The 20115-nt window shown below is 42.2% G+C and overlaps 1 protein-coding gene across 8 annotated transcripts in view; it reads left to right on the top strand.

Annotated features, from left to right (window-relative positions):
- The window catches only part of EHMT1 (euchromatic histone lysine methyltransferase 1), an 88615-nt gene that overhangs the window by 44045 nt on the left and 24455 nt on the right, over positions 1 to 20115 (top strand). For all 8 annotated transcript variants that reach the window (XM_063432923.1, XM_063432926.1, XM_063432927.1 and 5 more), the window contains 15 exons: positions 3814 to 3985; positions 5363 to 5499; positions 5609 to 5791; positions 6232 to 6318; positions 8790 to 8907; positions 9817 to 9918; positions 12081 to 12226; positions 12594 to 12737; positions 13736 to 13962; positions 14147 to 14320; positions 15774 to 15856; positions 17480 to 17586; positions 18214 to 18336; positions 18731 to 18832; positions 19934 to 20038. In XM_063432923.1, the coding sequence (XP_063288993.1) occupies positions 3814 to 3985; positions 5363 to 5499; positions 5609 to 5791; positions 6232 to 6318; positions 8790 to 8907; positions 9817 to 9918; positions 12081 to 12226; positions 12594 to 12737; positions 13736 to 13962; positions 14147 to 14320; positions 15774 to 15856; positions 17480 to 17586; positions 18214 to 18336; positions 18731 to 18832; positions 19934 to 20038 (2010 nt within the window). The remainder of the gene's footprint in view (positions 1 to 3813; positions 3986 to 5362; positions 5500 to 5608; positions 5792 to 6231; positions 6319 to 8789; positions 8908 to 9816; positions 9919 to 12080; positions 12227 to 12593; positions 12738 to 13735; positions 13963 to 14146; positions 14321 to 15773; positions 15857 to 17479; positions 17587 to 18213; positions 18337 to 18730; positions 18833 to 19933; positions 20039 to 20115) is intronic.

Genomic DNA, 20115 nt, shown 5'->3' with positions numbered 1-20115 from the left:
GTTTGTTGTCTGTTTGCCGTTTGCAAGTTACCTCCAGTGTCCAGGAAGCCCCAGTAGGCCGCGCTCAGGTGCCGCGGTATTCCCGCGCTGTAGGCCCTGTTTCCCCGCCGTCGGTTTTTGCCACTCGCGGGGAAAATGAATGGCATCTGCCTGCTCGGGACCGCTTCCCCTGTGAGACGGTAAGGTGCTTTCGCCGGTCAGGCTCTCGGTTACGGGAATTTTGTCGCTTTTGTCGGTGGCGTGCTCAGAGAAATGGCGTCTGGCTCCGTATGCTGCTTGGCTCCGCCCCTCTAATCCCTTTCTTGACAGATGACTTCTGTCTCAATATTTTGCATCTTTGTAGCCTCCTTTAATTTGTAATAGCTGCATTTCTATGTTATCTATTGAATTTTTGGGAGGGAGGATGGGGGAATTTTTATATTCTGTATCCTTTGAAAATGACATTCCAATATAAATCAAGTACAAGCATTTTATCTTTACATTTTTGGCTAGCATAATACAGTAGATTAATATTTCATTATACAGTGGAACCTCGGATCTCGAATGTTCACGTTCTCAAACAATTCAGAAGTCAAAGTAAAATTTTGCGTAAAAAATGTCTCGGTACGTGAACGATCCTCGATACCCGAACACTTCACAGAGGGATTCACAGAGGGATACAAGTGTGAGATGAGGAAATATGGACAGATGGACTATTTAAAGGGATAGAGGGAAATATATAGGGAGAGGAATACCAGAGGGCAGAGAGACACAAGTAAAGGGTGGAGAGACATTGGACAGAATTATTATGCAAGGAGAAAGAGGAGAAGGACACCACAGGACAAAGGGACACGAGTAAGGGAGGAGGGAACATGGACAGAAGGACTCAAGCAGAGGAAAGAGGCGTATGAGATATTTTCAACCGGATACAGCCATTTTATATGCTTTTGTATGTAATGCCAGAAGTTACCTATCCCCGTCCATGTAATTTTGGGAGTCTGGAACGGATTAAACAAATTTACATTAATTCCTATGGGAAATGTTTATTTGGTTCTCAAACAAATTGGAACTCGAACAGCCTTTTGGAACGGTTAAAGTTCGCGTTCCGAGGTTCCACTGTATATCCATGTTCTAATTGGATGACAATGTCTCAAACAGTGTTTGATGGGAGCATGAAAACAAAATATAGTCTGGCATGTAGGAGAGCTCATTATTTACTGAACAAGAGGCAGACCAAACTACATGCCTGCTAGCTGGCTGCCATCTTTGTCCTGTCAGCATGATTATGAGCTGTAATATAAAACAGGCCAATTAGATGACACATAAACACAGTAAACTCTCCTCACATAGCACATGGTTTAGCTGCACTAACATGCAAAACATCTTTCTGGTCCTATGATTTCTCAAAAATCCAGCACTCTTCATCCAAGCTCGTAACTTTTTGCTGTTTTATCGGTTAGTTTAAGTTGACTTTATTGGAATTCTAACAGTGTCTCCTGCTGAATCCGTTGGGTGCTTGTTAATACCTTTATTTTTGTAGTGCAGAATAAAAATCACACATTTTGTCGTGCCACATCAGCCAACAGTAGATTCACAATACATAGCTTATACGTAGTGATGTAGTGAGAGAATCCTGCACATTTTTTTTTTTTTTTAACAGGTATAACAACAAGATTAGAGGCTTGCTTAGTATATTTTGAAGGGTTTCAGGCATTATATAGACATTTCGTGTGTGATATATAGGATTAAGATTTGCTTAAGTCGACACCTGTGCTACATTATCCTATGCATTAATAAGTTGATGCTATTTATGTCATACGATACACAATAGTGGTGAAGAAATGTCATTCTATTTCAAGATAGGTAAACAACGATCAAGCTGAACAAATAGAGGGAGATTAACTAAGCTGTGTTGGTCGCTTAACAGATGGAACAAGCTAAATGCTAAACATTTTATCGGTATACAAATTTAGTCAAAATGAGTAATGCATCAAGCGTTGCAAAAGTCAGGCCTAGTATCTGTCGGTCAGGACATAGGCTGCTTACATCACTTGTCTTAGCTGGTAGTCTAGTCTAAAAGGAAAATTGTGTAGCTGCAACATATAAACAATAATAATTAACGATTCGGTGTAGGTAGGATAAAGTTCCTTGCTGCATAGTTACATGTTAAGTCCCTTGGATATAGTGGGTGTCCCTGGGGTCATCGCAGTGGGGACTGCTTAGCCAATGCCCGCCTGATGGTGCACAGAGTCCCGTGGCCATGTGGCATACAGCAGGCTGACCCATCCTGTGGTGTATCGGCAGGTAGGAGTTTCCTCTGGGGTTCTCCGTAGCTCCGTCAGTAAGTCCTGTCGGCTTGCCCCGTTGGTAGGAGTGGGAGCATCGGTTCCCGAATTAGGTGAGTGGCTTGTGCGGAGGCCAGGTACGATCCCGCTTGGTTTCCACGTAATGACTTGCCATATTGCTCCGCCAGGGTTCTTCTGAGTGCTGGATGCGGTTAAGCATCCCTGCTGGTGGGAGATGGGCCGATAGTTTAAAGAGGCCTCCCCTGCTGCAGGCCAAACATAGGCCTCTCGCGTGCGCCTCTGTGGGTTGCACAGCGGCGGACCGCGTTGAATAGCTCTCCGAACACGTCGGGGCCTGGGCCGGCGGCGTCTGAGGCGTGGTCTGCGGTCTCTGAGTTTGGGCAGAGCCCCTTGTGCCCCTTGCTGCTTTTTGCCGGTCTGTGGCCTGACTGTGTGGTTCAGAGCCGGTGCGTGTGAAGGCATGGCGGTGGACCGTCGAGGGATCCTTGTGGCTGCTTGGGCCTGTGCCATAATGGTCCACCACCGGTTCCAAAAATGGTCAAAGGCCGCTGCTATGCGGTCCTCCTGGGGGAGCTCGCTTGTCAGTTGCGTCGGTACAGATTGGTTGCGTGGAGGCCCCGGAGCCCGAGCAGCAGCCGCCATCTTGGGTTCCGGATGAGGGGTGAGTGCGGTCGTGTGTGCTCGCAGAGTCCTGTGTCCCTGAGGAGGGTGGACCGGGATGACCCCCGCCGGTCCGTAGGGGGGGGAACGTGGGCCCAACAGGGTATGTGCCGGATAGGCAAGCGGCGGGAGAGCGGCCGTCTCTCCCGCGCCGCCCGCGTGTGTAGGCCGCATGTCGGCGCCGGGCAGTATCTCTGCTTTCGAGGTGTCTTTAGAAAGGTCTCGGTGTCCGCCGCCCGGTACCAGCTTTGTAAGAGCCCAGTTAGTGTGCCTTTTTGGTATAATCCGCATTAATAGCGGTTCGGCTCAGGAGCTGTTGCTTTGTGCGTCCGTTGCTCTTAGCGGTCAGGCCCCGCCCCCTCTTGTTAATACCTTATCACTATTTGGGATATCTCCTTTATTTGTAGAAAATATGATCATCCCACTGAATTTACGTGCCCGTCTCCTTGATAAGGCTGCACTTATTTTAAAAGGTTGTTTTCCCCTTTTACCTGTGCAGATATGGGATCTTTACCACAATGGGCAGAATCTAAACATGTTATAGGTAGTACATGATCAGAACTTCCTCACATGTATCATCATGTACCTGGGGGGAAAAGGCACTGAATTCAATGCATTTTGGGGTTTCAGTATTTCTAGAGTCTGTTGCGTTGCCAATACTACTGTAGTAAGAAGTGTTGGGAATTCTAAGTGAATTTAAAATGAAAAAAAAACAAAATAGCTAAACTGAAACAGAATTAGATATTTTTATAATTTTGTCTGTTTTGACATAAATTTAGTAATTTGCTTTAATTTCCCAGCCATTTAGTGAATAACCCTGACTCTGTCATGTGTTTTGAGAATTGCCTTTTTTTTCGTTCTGATAAAGCCTGTGCACAAGGACCCCAAAGAACCAACAGTTCAAAAAGAAACCAAGGAAGAGAACTCCCCCAAAAACGGCTTGGAAGGAGGGAAACTGCAGCCACTTACCCACTCAGCCACACTACAACAGGTGCTACCTCAGGGCCAGAGCTCCGGGACCAATGCTAAATCCCAGTCAGGTAAGGTCCCTCCTCATTATGGGTTTATCTAGAAACAGCTTGCAAAACACTGCAGATTTCTTCTCTGTAGCCGTTGCAAGCCTTTACAGACTTTCTGTGGCAGTCCAGTCACAGACTTCCTAATGCAGCTCAGTGAGAAGTCTTTACAAGGCACGTGCTCTGGGCAATTGCTGCCTCTTGGGTTTAATTTCACCGAGCTAAACAAACCAGGAAGTAACAGGACCGGTTGTCTGTTTAATAGCCAGGGGAGTAAAAAAGTTATTTTCTATTGAAAATCTCACTAAGCTAAAGTGCTTTAGGAGACCGGAGTGTCCCTTTAATACAGCCACATCTGCTCTTTGGGGGTGAGGGGGGATTAACGGACAGTTGTGTGTGCCTTGAGCACAGATCTTTGAAACCCACCCTACATGGTAAACAAATGATAAATATTTTCTTAGATTAACCTCCTCCCCTTTGTTCTCTCTGCAGAGCAATAATCTCTGATGATAATGTCCAGTTTAGAATTTAGGCCAGGGCAGTGCTTAGCACATCTTAGTAGTGAAATTAAAAAAAAATAAAAAAATAATTGGGATTAAAAGTTCTCCTTGTGAGATTATGTTCCGGGATCAGTAGAACTCATTTCCAGTATAGTTGAACCTGAGGCTTGCTTAGTTCCAGGTATTTATGTTCTCTCACTGATATACATTTGTGATGTGGGATATTTTATTACTTTATATTATCATACTGGCAGAGAAGTGTCTATATAGATTTTAGCAAATGTTTATATATATATATATATATATATATTTTTTTACCTATTATTCCAGGGGGAATCCTTATTTTACACTGCTTTTATATTGAAGTAGTCCGATTCAATATATTTGTTTCACACTTGTTATGTTCCTGCTTTTTTGTTGGTCAATTATCCTCTCCTAACCATACTATAGATTCTTTAGCATCTCCTGGCTGTTGACCTTTGCCAAAAGGTCAAGTGTAATACTGCACATACCATAACCACTACATCCCCCTCCCCAAACGCACACATTTTGACTTCTTACATGGAGTCTGCGAGGTGCAGCTCCCCACCTCCGTTTTGGCTCAGTGGAAGTCGGGGCTCTCTTCACTTGGCAGTGCAGGCTGAGTGTGATTATCTGATCCTCTCAAACAATGCGCTAACTCTGCACTGCAGGGCTTTTCTCAGGATAGCTAATGGAAATGCCTGGGGAGGAAATTCCTGCTCTCCAGGGCTGTAGAGGAGGGAGGGGAGCAACGTTCGGCGGACCCCAGATAACAAGTCAAACTGTTTTAAAACGACAGCATACTATAGTGATCATGGTGCTTGAATTGTTCCTTTAAACAATTTAACCCCTAGTGAAACCTCTTTTTTCTTTCTTTCAGTTTCTGTAGTTTCTCGGAAGAAGAAACGGCGGATGGGAACATACAGCCTCATACCCAAAAAAAAGGCCAGAGTGTTAAAGCAGAGAACAGTACTGGAAATGTTCAAAAACATCTCTCATAGCTCAGCCGGTTCCAAGGTGAGAACAGCTTCATTGTCCCTGCGATTATTAATTATCTTCTTGTGTTAACCATATGATGTTTATATTGTTTGCGGAATAATGACAGTCTCCATTCGTTTGCTCGCAGAGTGAGAAGGAGTCCGATATGCCTCATGTAAATGGGGACAGCATGGACATGGACTCAGAAGAAGAGTATTCAGAAGACCTGGAGGAGGAGGACTATCACAGCGGGGAGGCACCTGCATCTGAAAACCAGGACGAGAGCAGTGCTTCCAAACAAGCCCCATCAGAGGCGGACAGCTTGAAGAAGGTATTGCGATCCGCTTGGGACTTGGCCATATGGATTTCTTAGAGCAGTGTATTGTGTGTGCCCCTGTTGTGTGTACTTTGAGAAGGGGGCACTTTAAACAGCAATACAGTTCATTGTGTGCCAATCAAATGGCTATTGAATGCATACACTACAGAATATATTCAGAGCTCAAGAGTTACTTGGTGTCCACTTCATGTTGGCTACAGATGCAATCTATGTGCCAGGGTTTGCAAAATCTCTTGTAAATCGATACATGTTCAATAATGTTCAGCTTACACTGCTTGGTTTGTGGGGTTGGTTACACGGGTGTCACTGCTCTCCCACAATGATTAGTGTGTGATGGTCTTGTTCCGTATAAAATAGTTTGGCTACTTGGAATGGTTGAAGGGGATGGAACTGCTTCTCTTTTTGCATGTAATTAATAGTCTGTTAACATCTAGGGAGACGACATGGAATCAGAAGGTGACGAAGAAGCTGAATCTGTGGGATCGCTGGAGGAGGAAGATGATGACGATGAGTCTGATCTGGTAAGTAACAGCACATGTTTGGAATTGCAAACATTTGACTGTGATATTGAAACAATGCAGAACTAGAGAGTGGATACAAGTTCAAGTGATAGCCAGTGATCATTTGTATCTATGTCTCCAAAATGTGTTAATGTATTAAAGGACCACTCTAGGCACCCAGACCACTTCAGCTTAATGAAGTGGTCTGGGTGCCAGGTCCAGCTAGGGTTAACCCATTTTTTTTTTATAAACATAGCAGTTTCAGAGAAACTGCTATGTTTATAAATGGGTTAATCCAGCCCTCAAAGCCTCTAGTTGCTGTCTCCCTGACAGCCGCTAGAGGCGCTTGCGTGATTCTCACTATGAAAATCACAGTGAGAGCACGCAAGCGTCCATAGGAAAGCATTGATAATGAGACCGGCTGAATGCGCGCGCAGCTCTTGCCGCACGTGCGCATTCAGCCGAATGGGAGGATCAGAGGAGGAGAGCTCCCCGCCCGGCGCTGGAGAAAGGTAAGTTTTAACCCCTTTCCTCTCCCCAGAGCCCGGCAGGAGGGGGACCCTGAGGGTGGGGGCACCCTCAGGGCACTATAGTGCCAGGAAAACGAGTATGTTTTCCTGGCACTATAGTGGTCCTTTAAGCTATTTGAATTAGTTTCACATTTAATTATTATTATTTTTTTATACCTCATCCTGATCATTTTTTTCCCCTTTTTTCCATCAGCTAAATCCCCTCCCCAACTCCCAAGCATTCTGTAGCATGTATGATCCCTTTGCAGGTTACCCGTATATACTCGAGTATAAGTCGACCCGAATATAAGCCTGTGTGTATATAATGAATGCAGTGTGTGTGTGTGTTTGTGTAGTATGTGTGTATATAATGAATGCAGTGTGTGTGTGTTTGTGTAGTATGTGTATATAATGAATGCAGTGTGTGTGTGTTTGTGTAGTGTGTGTATATAATGAATGCAGTGTGTGTGTTTGTGTAGTGTGTGTGTATATAATGAATGCAGTGTGTGTGTGTTTGTGTAGTGTGTGTGTATATAATGAATGCAGTGTGTGTATGAATGCAGAATGTGTGTTTATATAATGAATTCAGTGTGTGTTTGTATGAATGCAGTGTGTGTGTATGATGCAGTGTGTGTGTGTTTGTGTAGTGTGTGTAAACTGGGTGGGGAGAGGGTCTTTTATTATTTATTTTAATATTTTTTTTATTGAATTGTTTAATTATATTTTTTAGCCCCCCTCCCTGCTTGATACCTGGCCAGGGAGGGGGGCTATGTGAATCCCTAGTGGTCCAAATTAGGATATATTCCAAAACCAAAGAGCAACATATGATGCCCTATTACTAAACAAATTGAGAGCTCAACTCACCTCCCCACTCTGTGTATCAAAGATGTATAGTGAGCCATCACTGGTGCCTACCACGGCCATTCTACCCTCTGAGCCCAACACGGCACAACTGGGAGAAGAAGGGAACTCCAATGATTTGCTGTGGGTATAAAATAATTTATGGGCATGGGCTGTGCAGGGGGGCTGGAGCAAGCTCTTACTTACCTTTGTAGCAGCTCCGTTCAGCTCCCCTGTTCAGCTCACAGTGTAAGTCTCGTGGTCTGCGTGCCGCGTGGAGCGTTGCCACGGTAAACGTAGACAGGGGAGCTGAACGGAGCTGAACAGAGCTGACTGGAGCTGCTACAAAGGTAAGTAAGAGCTTGCTCCGGCCCCCTACAGGACCGCCGGGCTTGTAATGAGCCTGGCAGTCCTGGTCTGTATTATGGCAATGTAAGTTGCCATAATACAGACCTTGACTCGAGGATAAGCCGAGTGGGGCTTTTTCAGCACAACAAATGTGCCGAAAAACTCTGCTTATACTCGAGTATAAACGGTAATTATGTCTTCCAAAGCGTAAAAAAGCCCTCTTAGTTCAATATCAACAAATATGTATTTAGGCGTTTTAAGAGAGACCCTGTGTGTTTTTATTTTCTTCAGCCATTCTGAAAATCAATAACACTTGTTTCAAATTCTACCTTAAAAATAAGTGACTTTAATTACCTTGTAACGAAATCCCTATCTTTTTATTGTTGACCAGTCTCCACATTTCGTTTAGTTGACGTCTTCATTAGGGAATTATTTGACTATAAACTGGGAAACTTATTGGTTTGTTACAAATTTCTAAAGATTTTCTCCCTGCTAGCAAATAACTATAAACCTACTGAGCAGCTACTTAGAAAGGTTTGTTGATACATATTGGTCAGAAATGTGTTGGTTAATGTTTTGAAAGAGATTTTACTGGGCTTCTTACCATGTGGGTCTTGGAATTATTACACAGTTGTTACTTTATCACAGATATTTTAATTGGTTTTGTTGAGGGAATGCATTGTTCATCATTGCATTTAAATTGCAGGAATCTGTTCGATTTTAGTTGAGACTGTTGAACTTTTTAAATTATTTTGTTCACTTTTTTCAAAGAACATATTAATTACACTTTTCCAGAGCTCGGAATCCAGCTTGCGGAAAAAACAGAAGAAAGGGGTCCAGACTGGGAGTCCATGGATGAAACCCTCCGGGAAGTGGAAGAAAAAAGCAAAGCGGAAGTCAGAAGATGTTCTTGGTAATGTAAATGTTGCCTGCTGTAGTGGTTGTGATGCCAGGAGTACTCTGGCACCGTTCTCCAGTAATGGGCCAAACCATTTTGAAACGTTTGCCCACTTACCTGGGTCTGCACATAAAGTTGGTTATGTGTATCCAGATTCTGCAGAGCTGTAGAAGCAGGGATTCTGGTCCTGCTAGTCATTCATTGGCTGACGGCATTACCTGAGCACTCTCGGCCAATGAGTGACCTTCTTGGTATAGACATACCCATAATTGACACATCTGGCTGGATAATGACATACTATGACGCTGCCAAAGGTAGAGTTACAACATATTAAAAATCTCTCTACGTGCATTGTATCTTATTGAAAGGTTGCACATACAGACTCCTAGCACCGTGACCACGTCAAATCACCGAAATGCTCATGATGCTTGGAGTAACATTTTTAAATTGCCAAGCATCAACAAACATAATCATTTCCCATAATTCTTGCATAATTTTGTGTGCCCTGTTTTTTTGTTTTTTTGTACATTTAAAAAAATAAATAAATAAATAAAAAATTGTGCCTGGGATTGCATACAAACTTGTATAGCCACGACAGCTCAAATAAACCGTATGACTGTAAACATCATGCGACAGCGATATGTCATGTAGATTAAGTGGCGTTTACCCTGTTTTATTAACTCGTGTTTTGTGGTGCCATAGGATGTGATTTCCATAGGAAACACACCTTAGTTTCTTAATGGCAGCAAATACCAGAACGTCCTCCACATAGAGATGCGTGGCACCTACTGCGTAAAACTGACCTGTCTCACTAGCTAAAAACCACAAACTATTGTAATTTATAGGAAATGAGAGGTAGCGGCCTATACAATCATTCTACCATTAGTTGTTGCTTAGACTTCACACACATTTTCTTTCCAACAGCTACAAGTACTGAGAACCAGGAGAATAGCGTGGACTACACAGAAGTTTCTCTAGACTCATTGGACCTTCGAGTTAAGGAGATATTGTCTCCTCAGTCCAAAGGTGAGCGTCTGCTGCCCACTTACAATGGCGTCATCTTTCCTGAGCTGCCCGGTAAATTGAAAATCAATGGCTGTGTCACTGTGAGATGTTGCTCAATCTAAGGATCAGTTAGCTCCAATTTAGGGAGCCTGGCATCACCCTGACAGTTTTAATTGCACATACTGTCAGTAATTCGTTTTTTTGTCCTTAAGCGCCTGCATGTAATGTTCGGACATTCCAGGCTGATTATCGAAACGCTGATTGACATGAAAATATGTCAATGATTGTTCTCTACGAAGCATGGAACATTGTCTGGCTTTATGAACTTCGTGGTTTATTCACCAAGTAGTAATTTGTTTTTGTGTTAACTTGGGAAACTTAGGCCAAAGTATCCAACCTGTTAAAAAAAAAACTTTTAAATTGGCCAAATTATACCAGTGTCATGTCAGATCTCTGTGGATTTCCAGTCAATGTTAAGAGGTTTATTTAATAAATTATTCTCTCCACAAAATAAGTCACCAGGAAATGTTAGCATTAAATGTTACACTTGATGGTTGCATGTGGATCTTTACTGTGTAATTTTGTGTGCAACATCTCATGCCGAACATGTTACCCAACAGCGCTTTATAAGTTGCAGATTTTATTGAGAAAGTTTCAGAAATTAGTTTTACGTGCATACAGACATTCTAGGTATATAAGTTCCAATCTTAAAGTACGTGACATTTGCTGTATACATTTGCTAGCGGTACATATCCACGTTTCATATAGTGTTGTTGAGTCCTCCTTGTATATTGGTGATCTGAAGTCCGTTCATACCTCAATGCATTCATTTATATACAGATATATATATTTTATCCCATTAAGTCTTTTAGGGTCCCATAAATGATACGTTTTTCTGTCCATGTCCGTTGAAATCCGGGGTTCTCTTTTTAAATGTTGGGGAGCATACTATAGCAATGTTACTGGGCTTATCGATAATGTTTACACTAAAAGCAGTCTCTGAGATGTGCATCTGCTGTCTTGTATCTCTGTATCCTGTTTTTTAATGATCAGAAATGTAAAACTGAAGAACAATATAACCCCCCCATTCTGCCATGGCTCTGGAATATCACCTTTAGTGGCCTGTTAGTCTGTTTCTCTCCATTGTGCCATTTTGTTTCCTTTCTTTTATAAACTCCATGTAATCAGATATGCTGCCCCCTGGTGGCCAGTCCCAGATTAAATGAGCAATCTCTATTCATTGGCACCAGCCCTCCTTTTATACTGTCACGAAGCACTGACTGTTCGTGCTGGTGCGTTTTCTATAAAATACTCTCAGTAGAATTGTCTTCATTTTGAGATCTCACGCTCCTCATCCTCTCATGTGAGTCCCTGCAGCATCCATTAACCCTTTAGTACCTTTGGCAGGTCTGCGGTGTCCCATGTATCAGGGTTGATATATTAATAACTGATGTTTCTCATTGTAAACACCTTGGTTTTAATTAAACCTGGTGAACTTCCTTGTTACAACAGCTCTTAAAGTGTGTTCAGAAGAGCTTTACATTGAACCCCATAATGTAAAGAACTAATTGTAGATATTAAGTTGCAATCAACGTGGACACTCTGACCAGTACCCTTTACAGACTTAGAAGGTGTTCTCTGAGTATCCTTAAAGGGACTCTATATACATCTCCATGGAGTGGCCTGAGTGCTATGTGTCTGTCTTTTTATCCCTGCAACTAAAAACCTTGTCATTTTGCAGGAACTGCAATGTTTTAATTGCAGGATTAACACACCTTTAGTGAGTATCAGTAAGGCAGCCTTTGCAACTGTAACAGAGTCAAACTTGGTTATGGATCAATTGAGTCTTAGTGGAGGCCAGCTTGCCGCAGGATCTTACCTTAGGATGAGACACCAACTTAAATAGGGAAACACTATAGTCTTAGCAATACAGCTTTTCACTTCAGCAATTCTTTCTGTCTCTGTGAAGTGTCGTCTCATTTTAATGTTAGTTGTCGGAGGTCTCAGGACAGAAAGATCCGGATTACAAGGGAATCTCTCTGCTTCTAACATTCATCATCAACCGCCAAAATTACATTATGCCGTGCCACAGGAAGCGGCAGGCATAAAAATGTTATGAGTGCTTACAAATAACTTCACAGAATGTTACTAAATCCATGTGCATTAAATGAAATGCCTTCTAGATATGTTCAATGGAGCCGAGGCCATGGAGATGGACAGTCTTCAAGGGATCCCCCTCTGCAGCTGCCGCATGGAAACCCCCAAAGAAGACGAGGTGACAGAAAAGTCTGGAGATCACTGCATGGCAATAGAGAGCACAGACCATGAGGTAAGGGGTCTGCAGTGGGCCAAAATTCTCAGATAGCAATCTTTTCTGTTTTGTGTAGACCTTTGCATGTAGACCTGTAGGTATGTACTGGATTATACACAGTCAGAGAAGCCCCCGTATTGTGCCCCTTTCTATTGCAAGGCATCCTTGCTTGTCCAAATGGCTACTGCACCGCTCTGAAAACACTGGTAGCCAGAATGCGGTGAGCACTGATAGTTTGCTCATTCAGTAAGAGGAGTAGGGTTTGTAAGCTGGAAACATTTTGTGTAAACTGATACTGAAGCCCTTGATTTTGTGAATCCCTGTGGTTCATGTCGAGTTCTGCTTCTAGTATTCTTTTGTAATCTCTGTGTTCTTTATTCCTCAGTTATCTCAGTGTACGAATGCAGTGGTAAAGTATGAACTGATGAGGCCATCGAACAAGGTGCGCCATCTTGTGTTGTGTGAAAATCACCGGGGACGTATGGTCAAACACCAGTGCTGTCCAGGCTGTGGTTACTTCTGTCTAGCGGTAAGTCCCTGGGTCACGCATCCCATTAGTTGCATATTTTTGCCAGGGAAACTGAAAATCACCTATAACATATTGTAACCATTTTAGAATAATGTTCTCAATTTTGATAAAGGATTATTCCCGCCCCCCCCCCCCCCCCCCCCCTTTTGTAAGTAGTCCAACAGTTTTAGAATGGTTTGACTTCTTACCTGAAGTCCCCCGGCATCCGCAAGAAGCCTCTGTTTAGTAGTTTTTGTTCGCTGACCTGAAAAAAACCTGGCATTGCAATGCTCTCTCATTGGCTGAGAGTGTCAGCTTATCGCAGTGCAGGCTTTAACTCAGACAGAGGGTTTCTTGCTCTCTGATTGAGGTAGTGCAGGTGGGAAGTGACGCTCGGCAGACCCAGAGAAGTCCAAGTTCTAAAACCGTTGGACTACTTACATTGGGGGTACTCCTGGCACCATGAGCACTACAATGCACTTTAAATTTCTGTCCAGGCACTGCCAGGGCTAACATTGTAAATGAAGGAATGAGCAATAGTAACATTTGTTTAATTTCTCATCCTCTCTGCATGCGCTGACTGCCCGGTGCAATGGGCAGAGCGTATAATAATGACTGACAGGGAGATAGAGGCGCCTAGTTGCAGGATAAAAAGAGAGAGAGATTTCTATTTCTATTTTTCAGACCTTGCTAACTCATATATGTTTGTTATAGAGATATGAAAATATAACTTTCAAAAAACCCTTTTTGTAGTTTTATTTTTTAAATCCTGTTCTTATGATGTTTCCAAAGCATTATGGGTATATGAATCAATCTTAACGTTAAACCTGGAATGTCCCCTAATCAAGCTAAACATGTTATTTAAATATTGCACAAAATGCTAAAGTTTTGAACAAGTATGTTAACCGTACCTATAAAGGTTCTGGAGATGTGAAGATAAACAGTAGAATTTTCATGAACACTTGTTATTAAAAGGTCATTGTTTTTTTTTATTGTTTTTTCTTCTTCTCGCTGTGTAGGGTACATTTATGGAGTGTCAGCCTGAAGCCAGCATCTCACATAGATTCCACAAGGGTTGTGCCACTCATGTTAACAACACCAGCTACTGTCCACACTGTGGGGAAGAGACCTCCAAAGCCCTGGAAGTGACCATAGCTAAGGCAGATACCACGTCCACCGTGGCTACGACCAGCTATGAGAAAAAAGACAGCCCAGCAGATGGCCAGGCAGACACTACGACAGAAAGGTATAGCAATTTCCCCCCCAAAAAAATTCTAAAGGACGAGTCGCTAAATTCCAAAATGGTCGTCATCTGAGCGCCCGATACCGTCAATTTGTGCTTTTCACAGAGCTTTGTATTCATGGTAAAGAGGAAGAAAACATTTGCTCTCCTTATCGCTAATGTTTTGCATTACTCTGTGTCTCGCCAGCGATTTTACTGCCCAGAAATCCACAGAAGAGAACAAGGTGGATATTCCATCTCTCCCGACATCTGAAGCTACAGATTCTCCAGAAACCCCCGGGGTGGGGAAATCTCCTATTCTCTCACAAGTTCCAGTCAAAGAGACCCTGGAAAGCGCGCTTCTTGCTTTGGACTCAGAAAAGTGAGAACGGTTTCTTGCTGTTGTAATGTGGAGGGTGGGGGGTGGAGTTCACCCTTAACCTTTATCCCTCCAGCTGTTGTTGGTTACACTTTTCATGGCTATGGTCAATTAACCGTTCATCATTTCATTCACATCATTGCACTTTTTTTCTCTAAAACTATGATTTTACTTTGTTGGGTTTTTCTTTTGGTTTTCCAATATACGCGGTGGTTGTCAAACTACAAACATCAATTACCCTCAGGAAACCCCATCAGCACCTGCTAATTCTCATGGTCGGAATAATCAAAGGCATCTGTCTCATATCAATCATTTTCAGAAAAGCTGTTTTTTTTTTTTTTTTTTATGTCAGAGATACACTTTGCACTCTGTGGTCCATTTCTCTTCCGGTGAAGGCATTATTAATCCTGGCATTATTAATCCAATAAGATGCTTGTCACAGAGAAGCATTGAGGACACAGAGCACACATGCTAGGCAGTCTCTCCCCGCAGTGTGCTTCTCATATTGAACAGCTTCTGGCATCGGAATACTTTGTTTGTTGAAGCTGCACCTCAAATTCTTAACTAATTAAAATGAACAGTATACGGTCAGAACACAAAAAAAACAAAATTTTGGTAACTAGCCCCCCTCCCTCCACACCCATTAGCATTAAAAGTTAAGAAAACTTACCTTATTACCAGCACTGCACGGGTCTGCTGACACTGGCCCCGCCCCTGATCTGCCTCCTTACTGACATCAGCATTTAGGATTTCAGCCAATTGGCTAAAATTGGCGCGGTGGCCAAACTCTTGGCCAATCAGCACCTCCTCATCGAGATGCATTGAATCAATGGATCTCTGTGAGGAAAGTACAGCATCTCCATGCAGTGGAGACACTGAACGTCAGTCCCACTGTGCAGCACTGCCTCTGGAAGCACATCTAGCAGCCATCTGAGGAGTGGACACTGAAACGATCCCTAGGGGGCAATGTAAACACAAGGTAGCGTTTGCGTGAAAAAGCCTGAATTAAATGATTATACTCACCAGAACAACTACAATAAGCTGTAGTTGTTCTGGTGACTATAGGGTTCCTTTTCAGTCCAAATTAAAATACTGATACAAAAATAGCTGATCTTGAAAAATTCTCCAACTTGCCAAATTTTGCCTCATTTTTGCCATTTGGATATAATTTGAAAAAAAAATGTGTAGTTTAGTAAATAATCATGTATGTGTGGCAAGTCCCTGTCTGATAGGCACTAGTCTGTGTGGACATTGCAAACTATAAACAATGCTGCTTGTGTTGGTGTCTATACCCAAATGGTTTTCAATCTGTTCCCCATGCGAGCATGTCCTATGGTTCTGGACTGCATACAGCACGTTCTGCAGCCACCGTTATTTTAGGGTTAAGGTAGATAAGGACACCCATGCAAACCCGTTGAAATCCTCTTAACACTTTGTTCTCTGCTTCACTCTACAGGCCTAAGAAGCTGCGCTTTCACCCAAAGCAGTTGTATTTTTCTGCGCGTCAAGGAGAACTACAGAAGGTCTTGATGATGCTTGGTAAGCAGTTCTTGATGTCCCTAACCGTGCTTTATGTGTACTATGGGGTTTGCATTTGTGGCTTTTTAAAAACAGCCTCTTTCATACACTCTTGTTTAGTTTAGGAATTACAAAGAGTTCCTCAAATGATACCTGCGGTTAATATATGTAGCTATTTAATATTTGTAAAAACAATATGTTTAAGAAATGTTGATTCATTTTGTTTGAAAGGTTTGGAGTCTCTGCAGTGTGTATGTTTCATAGCATTATTTATCTTACATCTTAATTCCTTGATGACCATTAAAACTACTACAGGAGTACAGGCATGCTTATACGCGTTTTTTTATTTTTTATTTTGCTCTCCTGCATCATGTTAAAGTGCCCACCTTAGCAGCTTTGTGTTTGACAGTCGTGCTCGCTTGCAGTTCACTGAAAAGTTTCAACCTAAAATTTGTTGTTTTGAGGGAAATAAATGGCTCCGTCTTACAGGAGAAATGACAACTGATTTTTTTTTTTTTTTTTTTGCTGCATCTAAAAAAAAACCTCAGTGTGAGCTTAGCCCTAGGCAACATCCCTGCAGTGTAAGCGGAATCGGTGAGCAAAGCTGCACAGAGTGTATTTCAACCTTCTCTTCAGTCATTTCTTTCAGTGGATGGATCATTTCTGGGGTGAAACAGTGTTTTTAGATCATCCTGTCTGATCCAATCTCCTCGTAGATAAAAAAAAGAATATTTTTCCAGCTGATTTTTTTGGTTCCAGCAGCTCTAAATTCCCATATGTGTTGACATTATCTGTGTGGACTTCAAACACTCAAAGTGCTGATGCAGGCAAAGTGTTGTGTTCTCTGAGAAGGTCAACCCAGCTGCACCATGCATTTAAAGGAATTTAATATAGGCCATGTTGTTAAAACTTTATGTTGGCAATAGTTTGTTGTGTACACGGGATAGGCTGGTAGATTCTCTGCACTGTGTGTTAGTTTCAGAACGCTGATCCTCCGGTACAGACTCCCACTGACCCGATTTTGCCTGCTACAGGAGGCAATAAAAGTTAAAGCAGAATGCTCTCATCTAAACTTTTTGCAAAATGTGGTAGCTAAGAACTTTGTGCTATTTCGGTTTTTTTTTCATTTTCATTGTATATCCGGCAGAATGTACAGACTAGATTGTGTGACTACCCTACAGAAGACAGAAATATGTGCATCTACACATTATATAATAAGTAATTATGCCTCTTGTCATGCATTGTGTAACAAGGTCATCAATAAGAGACCATGGTGTGGACAGGTTTTCAGTGGTTGGCTCAGCGTGGTATGTCGGCATCCTAAGCATGGTCTGTCCGTTATCTCTCGCACACCGCAGGATAGCTGTTCCTGATCTATCCTGTTGATAAGAACTGGTTCATTTTCAGCTGCAGTCGACCAAAGTCTGACTGAATGGTGTGCTAAAGGACTAAATGTACCATTCTATGTGAAGGACTATTCCTGGGGCAGTGTGCTATAAGTGGAGTAATCAGCAGGGATATTTTATTTCACTGGTTTCCATGGTGACTGCTCTACTTTTAGAACTTCCCTTTGAATCACTTTTTATGCAAACCCCCAGTGTCTTTCAAAGCTGTATATGTAAATAGCTTTTGTTATTTTTCCAGTTGATGGCATAGACCCCAACTTCAAAATGGAACAGCACGGCAAGAGAACCCCCCTGCACGCCGCTTCCGAGATGGGCCACACCAACATCTGCCACATGCTCGTTCAGGTGCCTGCTAATAACTGTATAATGAGTGCTTTAAAATCCTATTCCCCTTCTGTGTGAATTGATTGATACGATATATACACCCGTTATTGTAACTTTCTTCCTGCTCTTTCACCATTCTTTCCATGTGGGATTCCATGCTGCAAATTCAATGTACCCCTGTGCTTCTCAGGGTATTCACAACTTATGCCGTTTCATGACTTTAATTATATTTAAAGCGGCACATTTACCCCCTCCCCTCCTCTGTATAATAAGTATTTCATCAAGATAGGATCTTTATTAAATATTCATATTGACTGTGTTGGAGTTTCAAGAGTTATACAGAGACAAGGTAGGGACTAGTTTGTGTCTATTTCTCTTCCACCTGACTTTGTTAGACTCAGAGTGGAGTATAAGTGTCAATCCCGATAGGCATCACCAGTGACAGCTGGAGGGAATTGTCTGTGTCAAGTAACAGGGACCCACCAGATCAAGATGGCCGTGCCTTCACCATCATGTAAATGATGGTAAGGAAGACATAGGTGTCTAGAAGTGGCTGCCTGTTGTCCCACTCCTCCGTGGGCAGCCTCAGGGTGATGAGCATGATGCCAGTAACATGCTGATTTTAATGGATATTTTCTGCTGTTTCAGGCCGGAGCTAATCTGGATAATTGCTCTGAAGATCAAAGAACTCCATTAATGGAAGCCGGTGAGAACAACCACTTGGAAACTGTGAAATACCTGGTTAAGGCAGGAGCGTTGCTAGATCCCAAGGTAAAGAGCCTCATGTCACACTGTTCTGGATGTTTATAGATATGCACATGTCTGCCTGAGACCATCTGTGATATAGCTATTTAGTGATACAACACATTTAGTGTTCCCTTATACTCATCTGGGGTGAGCAAATGTCCGCCCACCTCCTCGGGAGCCATAGAATTTGCCTCATTTTACTCAGTGGCATTGAGGTAACTAGAATACAAAAAAATAGCTAGAATTTAGACTGTGCATGTGCCAGAAATGGGGTTATCTCAGTGTCTCGGTGAATGGTATAATATTCAATAAAGTTTATTATATGCTGTTGCCTGGCAGGTACATTTTACCATATGACTGTGCAGCCCTATTCTGTGCATTCCCTGTTGCTCCTTTCTGACTAATGTCTGTATTTTAGGATTCGGAGGGCTCCACCTGTTTGCATCTGGCCGCTAAGAAGGGTCACTACGAGATTGTGAAATATCTTCTGACAAACGAACAAATGGATGTTAACTGTCAGGTGAGCATCTGTCATCCCTAAAGCACTACTTCAGAGTCATTAAAGGGATACTCGGCTTACAACTTCCTACATTTACTTTCTTATTCTCGTATCGGCATTCTCTTATTTATCCTTAAGCTCAGTGTAGGGTACTGTAAGGTAAGGAATTAGCAAATTGCTTGTGTTTCGATCTAATTATGCTAAGCAATATTTTGGCAGTGTTTTTTTTTTAGCATTTTTGGCTTGCTTTAAATACTGGTTAAATTCCACTTTAGTAGTAGGAGAGATTGAATATTATTTCTGATAGTGTTAGGCCAAGTATATTCTTCTATTTTTTTCTAACAGAAAGAGGCAAGCTAGGGATCATACAACTAGTATTGTATAACCTTCCCTTATTGTATCAGTGGTTCGTATCCCAGAGTGTCAGAATGGGAGGACTATTAGCGGGAGCGGCTGATAAATACTGGAAATTTAAAGTAACAGCATCTTGTTTTTTAAATGTTTACATAACTTATTTTTTTCCCCTTTCTTTCGTGGTTTTTATTACATTATCACCATAATATATTAGTCTCTCCAGCATTGTGTGTCCTTTTACTTTGCAGTTTTTCTTTAATGGTACATTGCCCTCTGTAGTAGTGGATCTGTAATATAACACTTGGATCTGTTTTAATAGATTGAAAGAGCCACAAAAACAGAAATGAGAAAGAAATAGCATACAATTGTACTGATATCTATTCTGCCTTAAACCTGTTCAAAAAATTTAATTAACCCCTTAAGGACACATGACGTGTGTGACATGTCATGATTCCCTTTTATTCCAGAAGTTTTATTCCAGAAGTGATGCACTACAGTACTTTTTGTAGCTATAACACTGGCAGCTGTGGTTTAATGCCTCTCTGTCCTTTAGTATTTTAGATATGTTTGTCATTTATCAGAAGAACACCCCTGTTTTCTGAGTCAGTGGGTAGAGGGGGCTTATCAAAACCTTCATCTGAAGTTATTTAAAATACTAAAAAAAAAAAAAAAAAATAGCTGTCCGAAAGCGGTGATATACGGTGTACAGATCATGAGGCCTGTTGTTTGTAAAGCCCAGATCCTAACTTGCCCTGTTTCCTTTGTAAGGACGATGGAGGTTGGACCCCAATGATTTGGGCTACTGAATACAAGCATGTGGATCTGGTTAAACTGTTACATTCCAGTGGTGCAGATATCAACATACGCGATAATGTAAGTCTTTTTGGGTTGTTTGTTTGGTTCGATATTTTTTTGTACATCGTAGAACTGTGACAGTAATACATGCTCCC

Source organism: Pelobates fuscus, chromosome 9, assembly GCF_036172605.1.
Source record: "Pelobates fuscus isolate aPelFus1 chromosome 9, aPelFus1.pri, whole genome shotgun sequence".
In the NCBI taxonomy this organism is placed as follows: Eukaryota; Metazoa; Chordata; class Amphibia; order Anura; family Pelobatidae; genus Pelobates; species Pelobates fuscus.
Note: the sequence above shows the minus strand (reverse complement) of the source record. Positions and strands in the feature narration are given on the sequence as shown.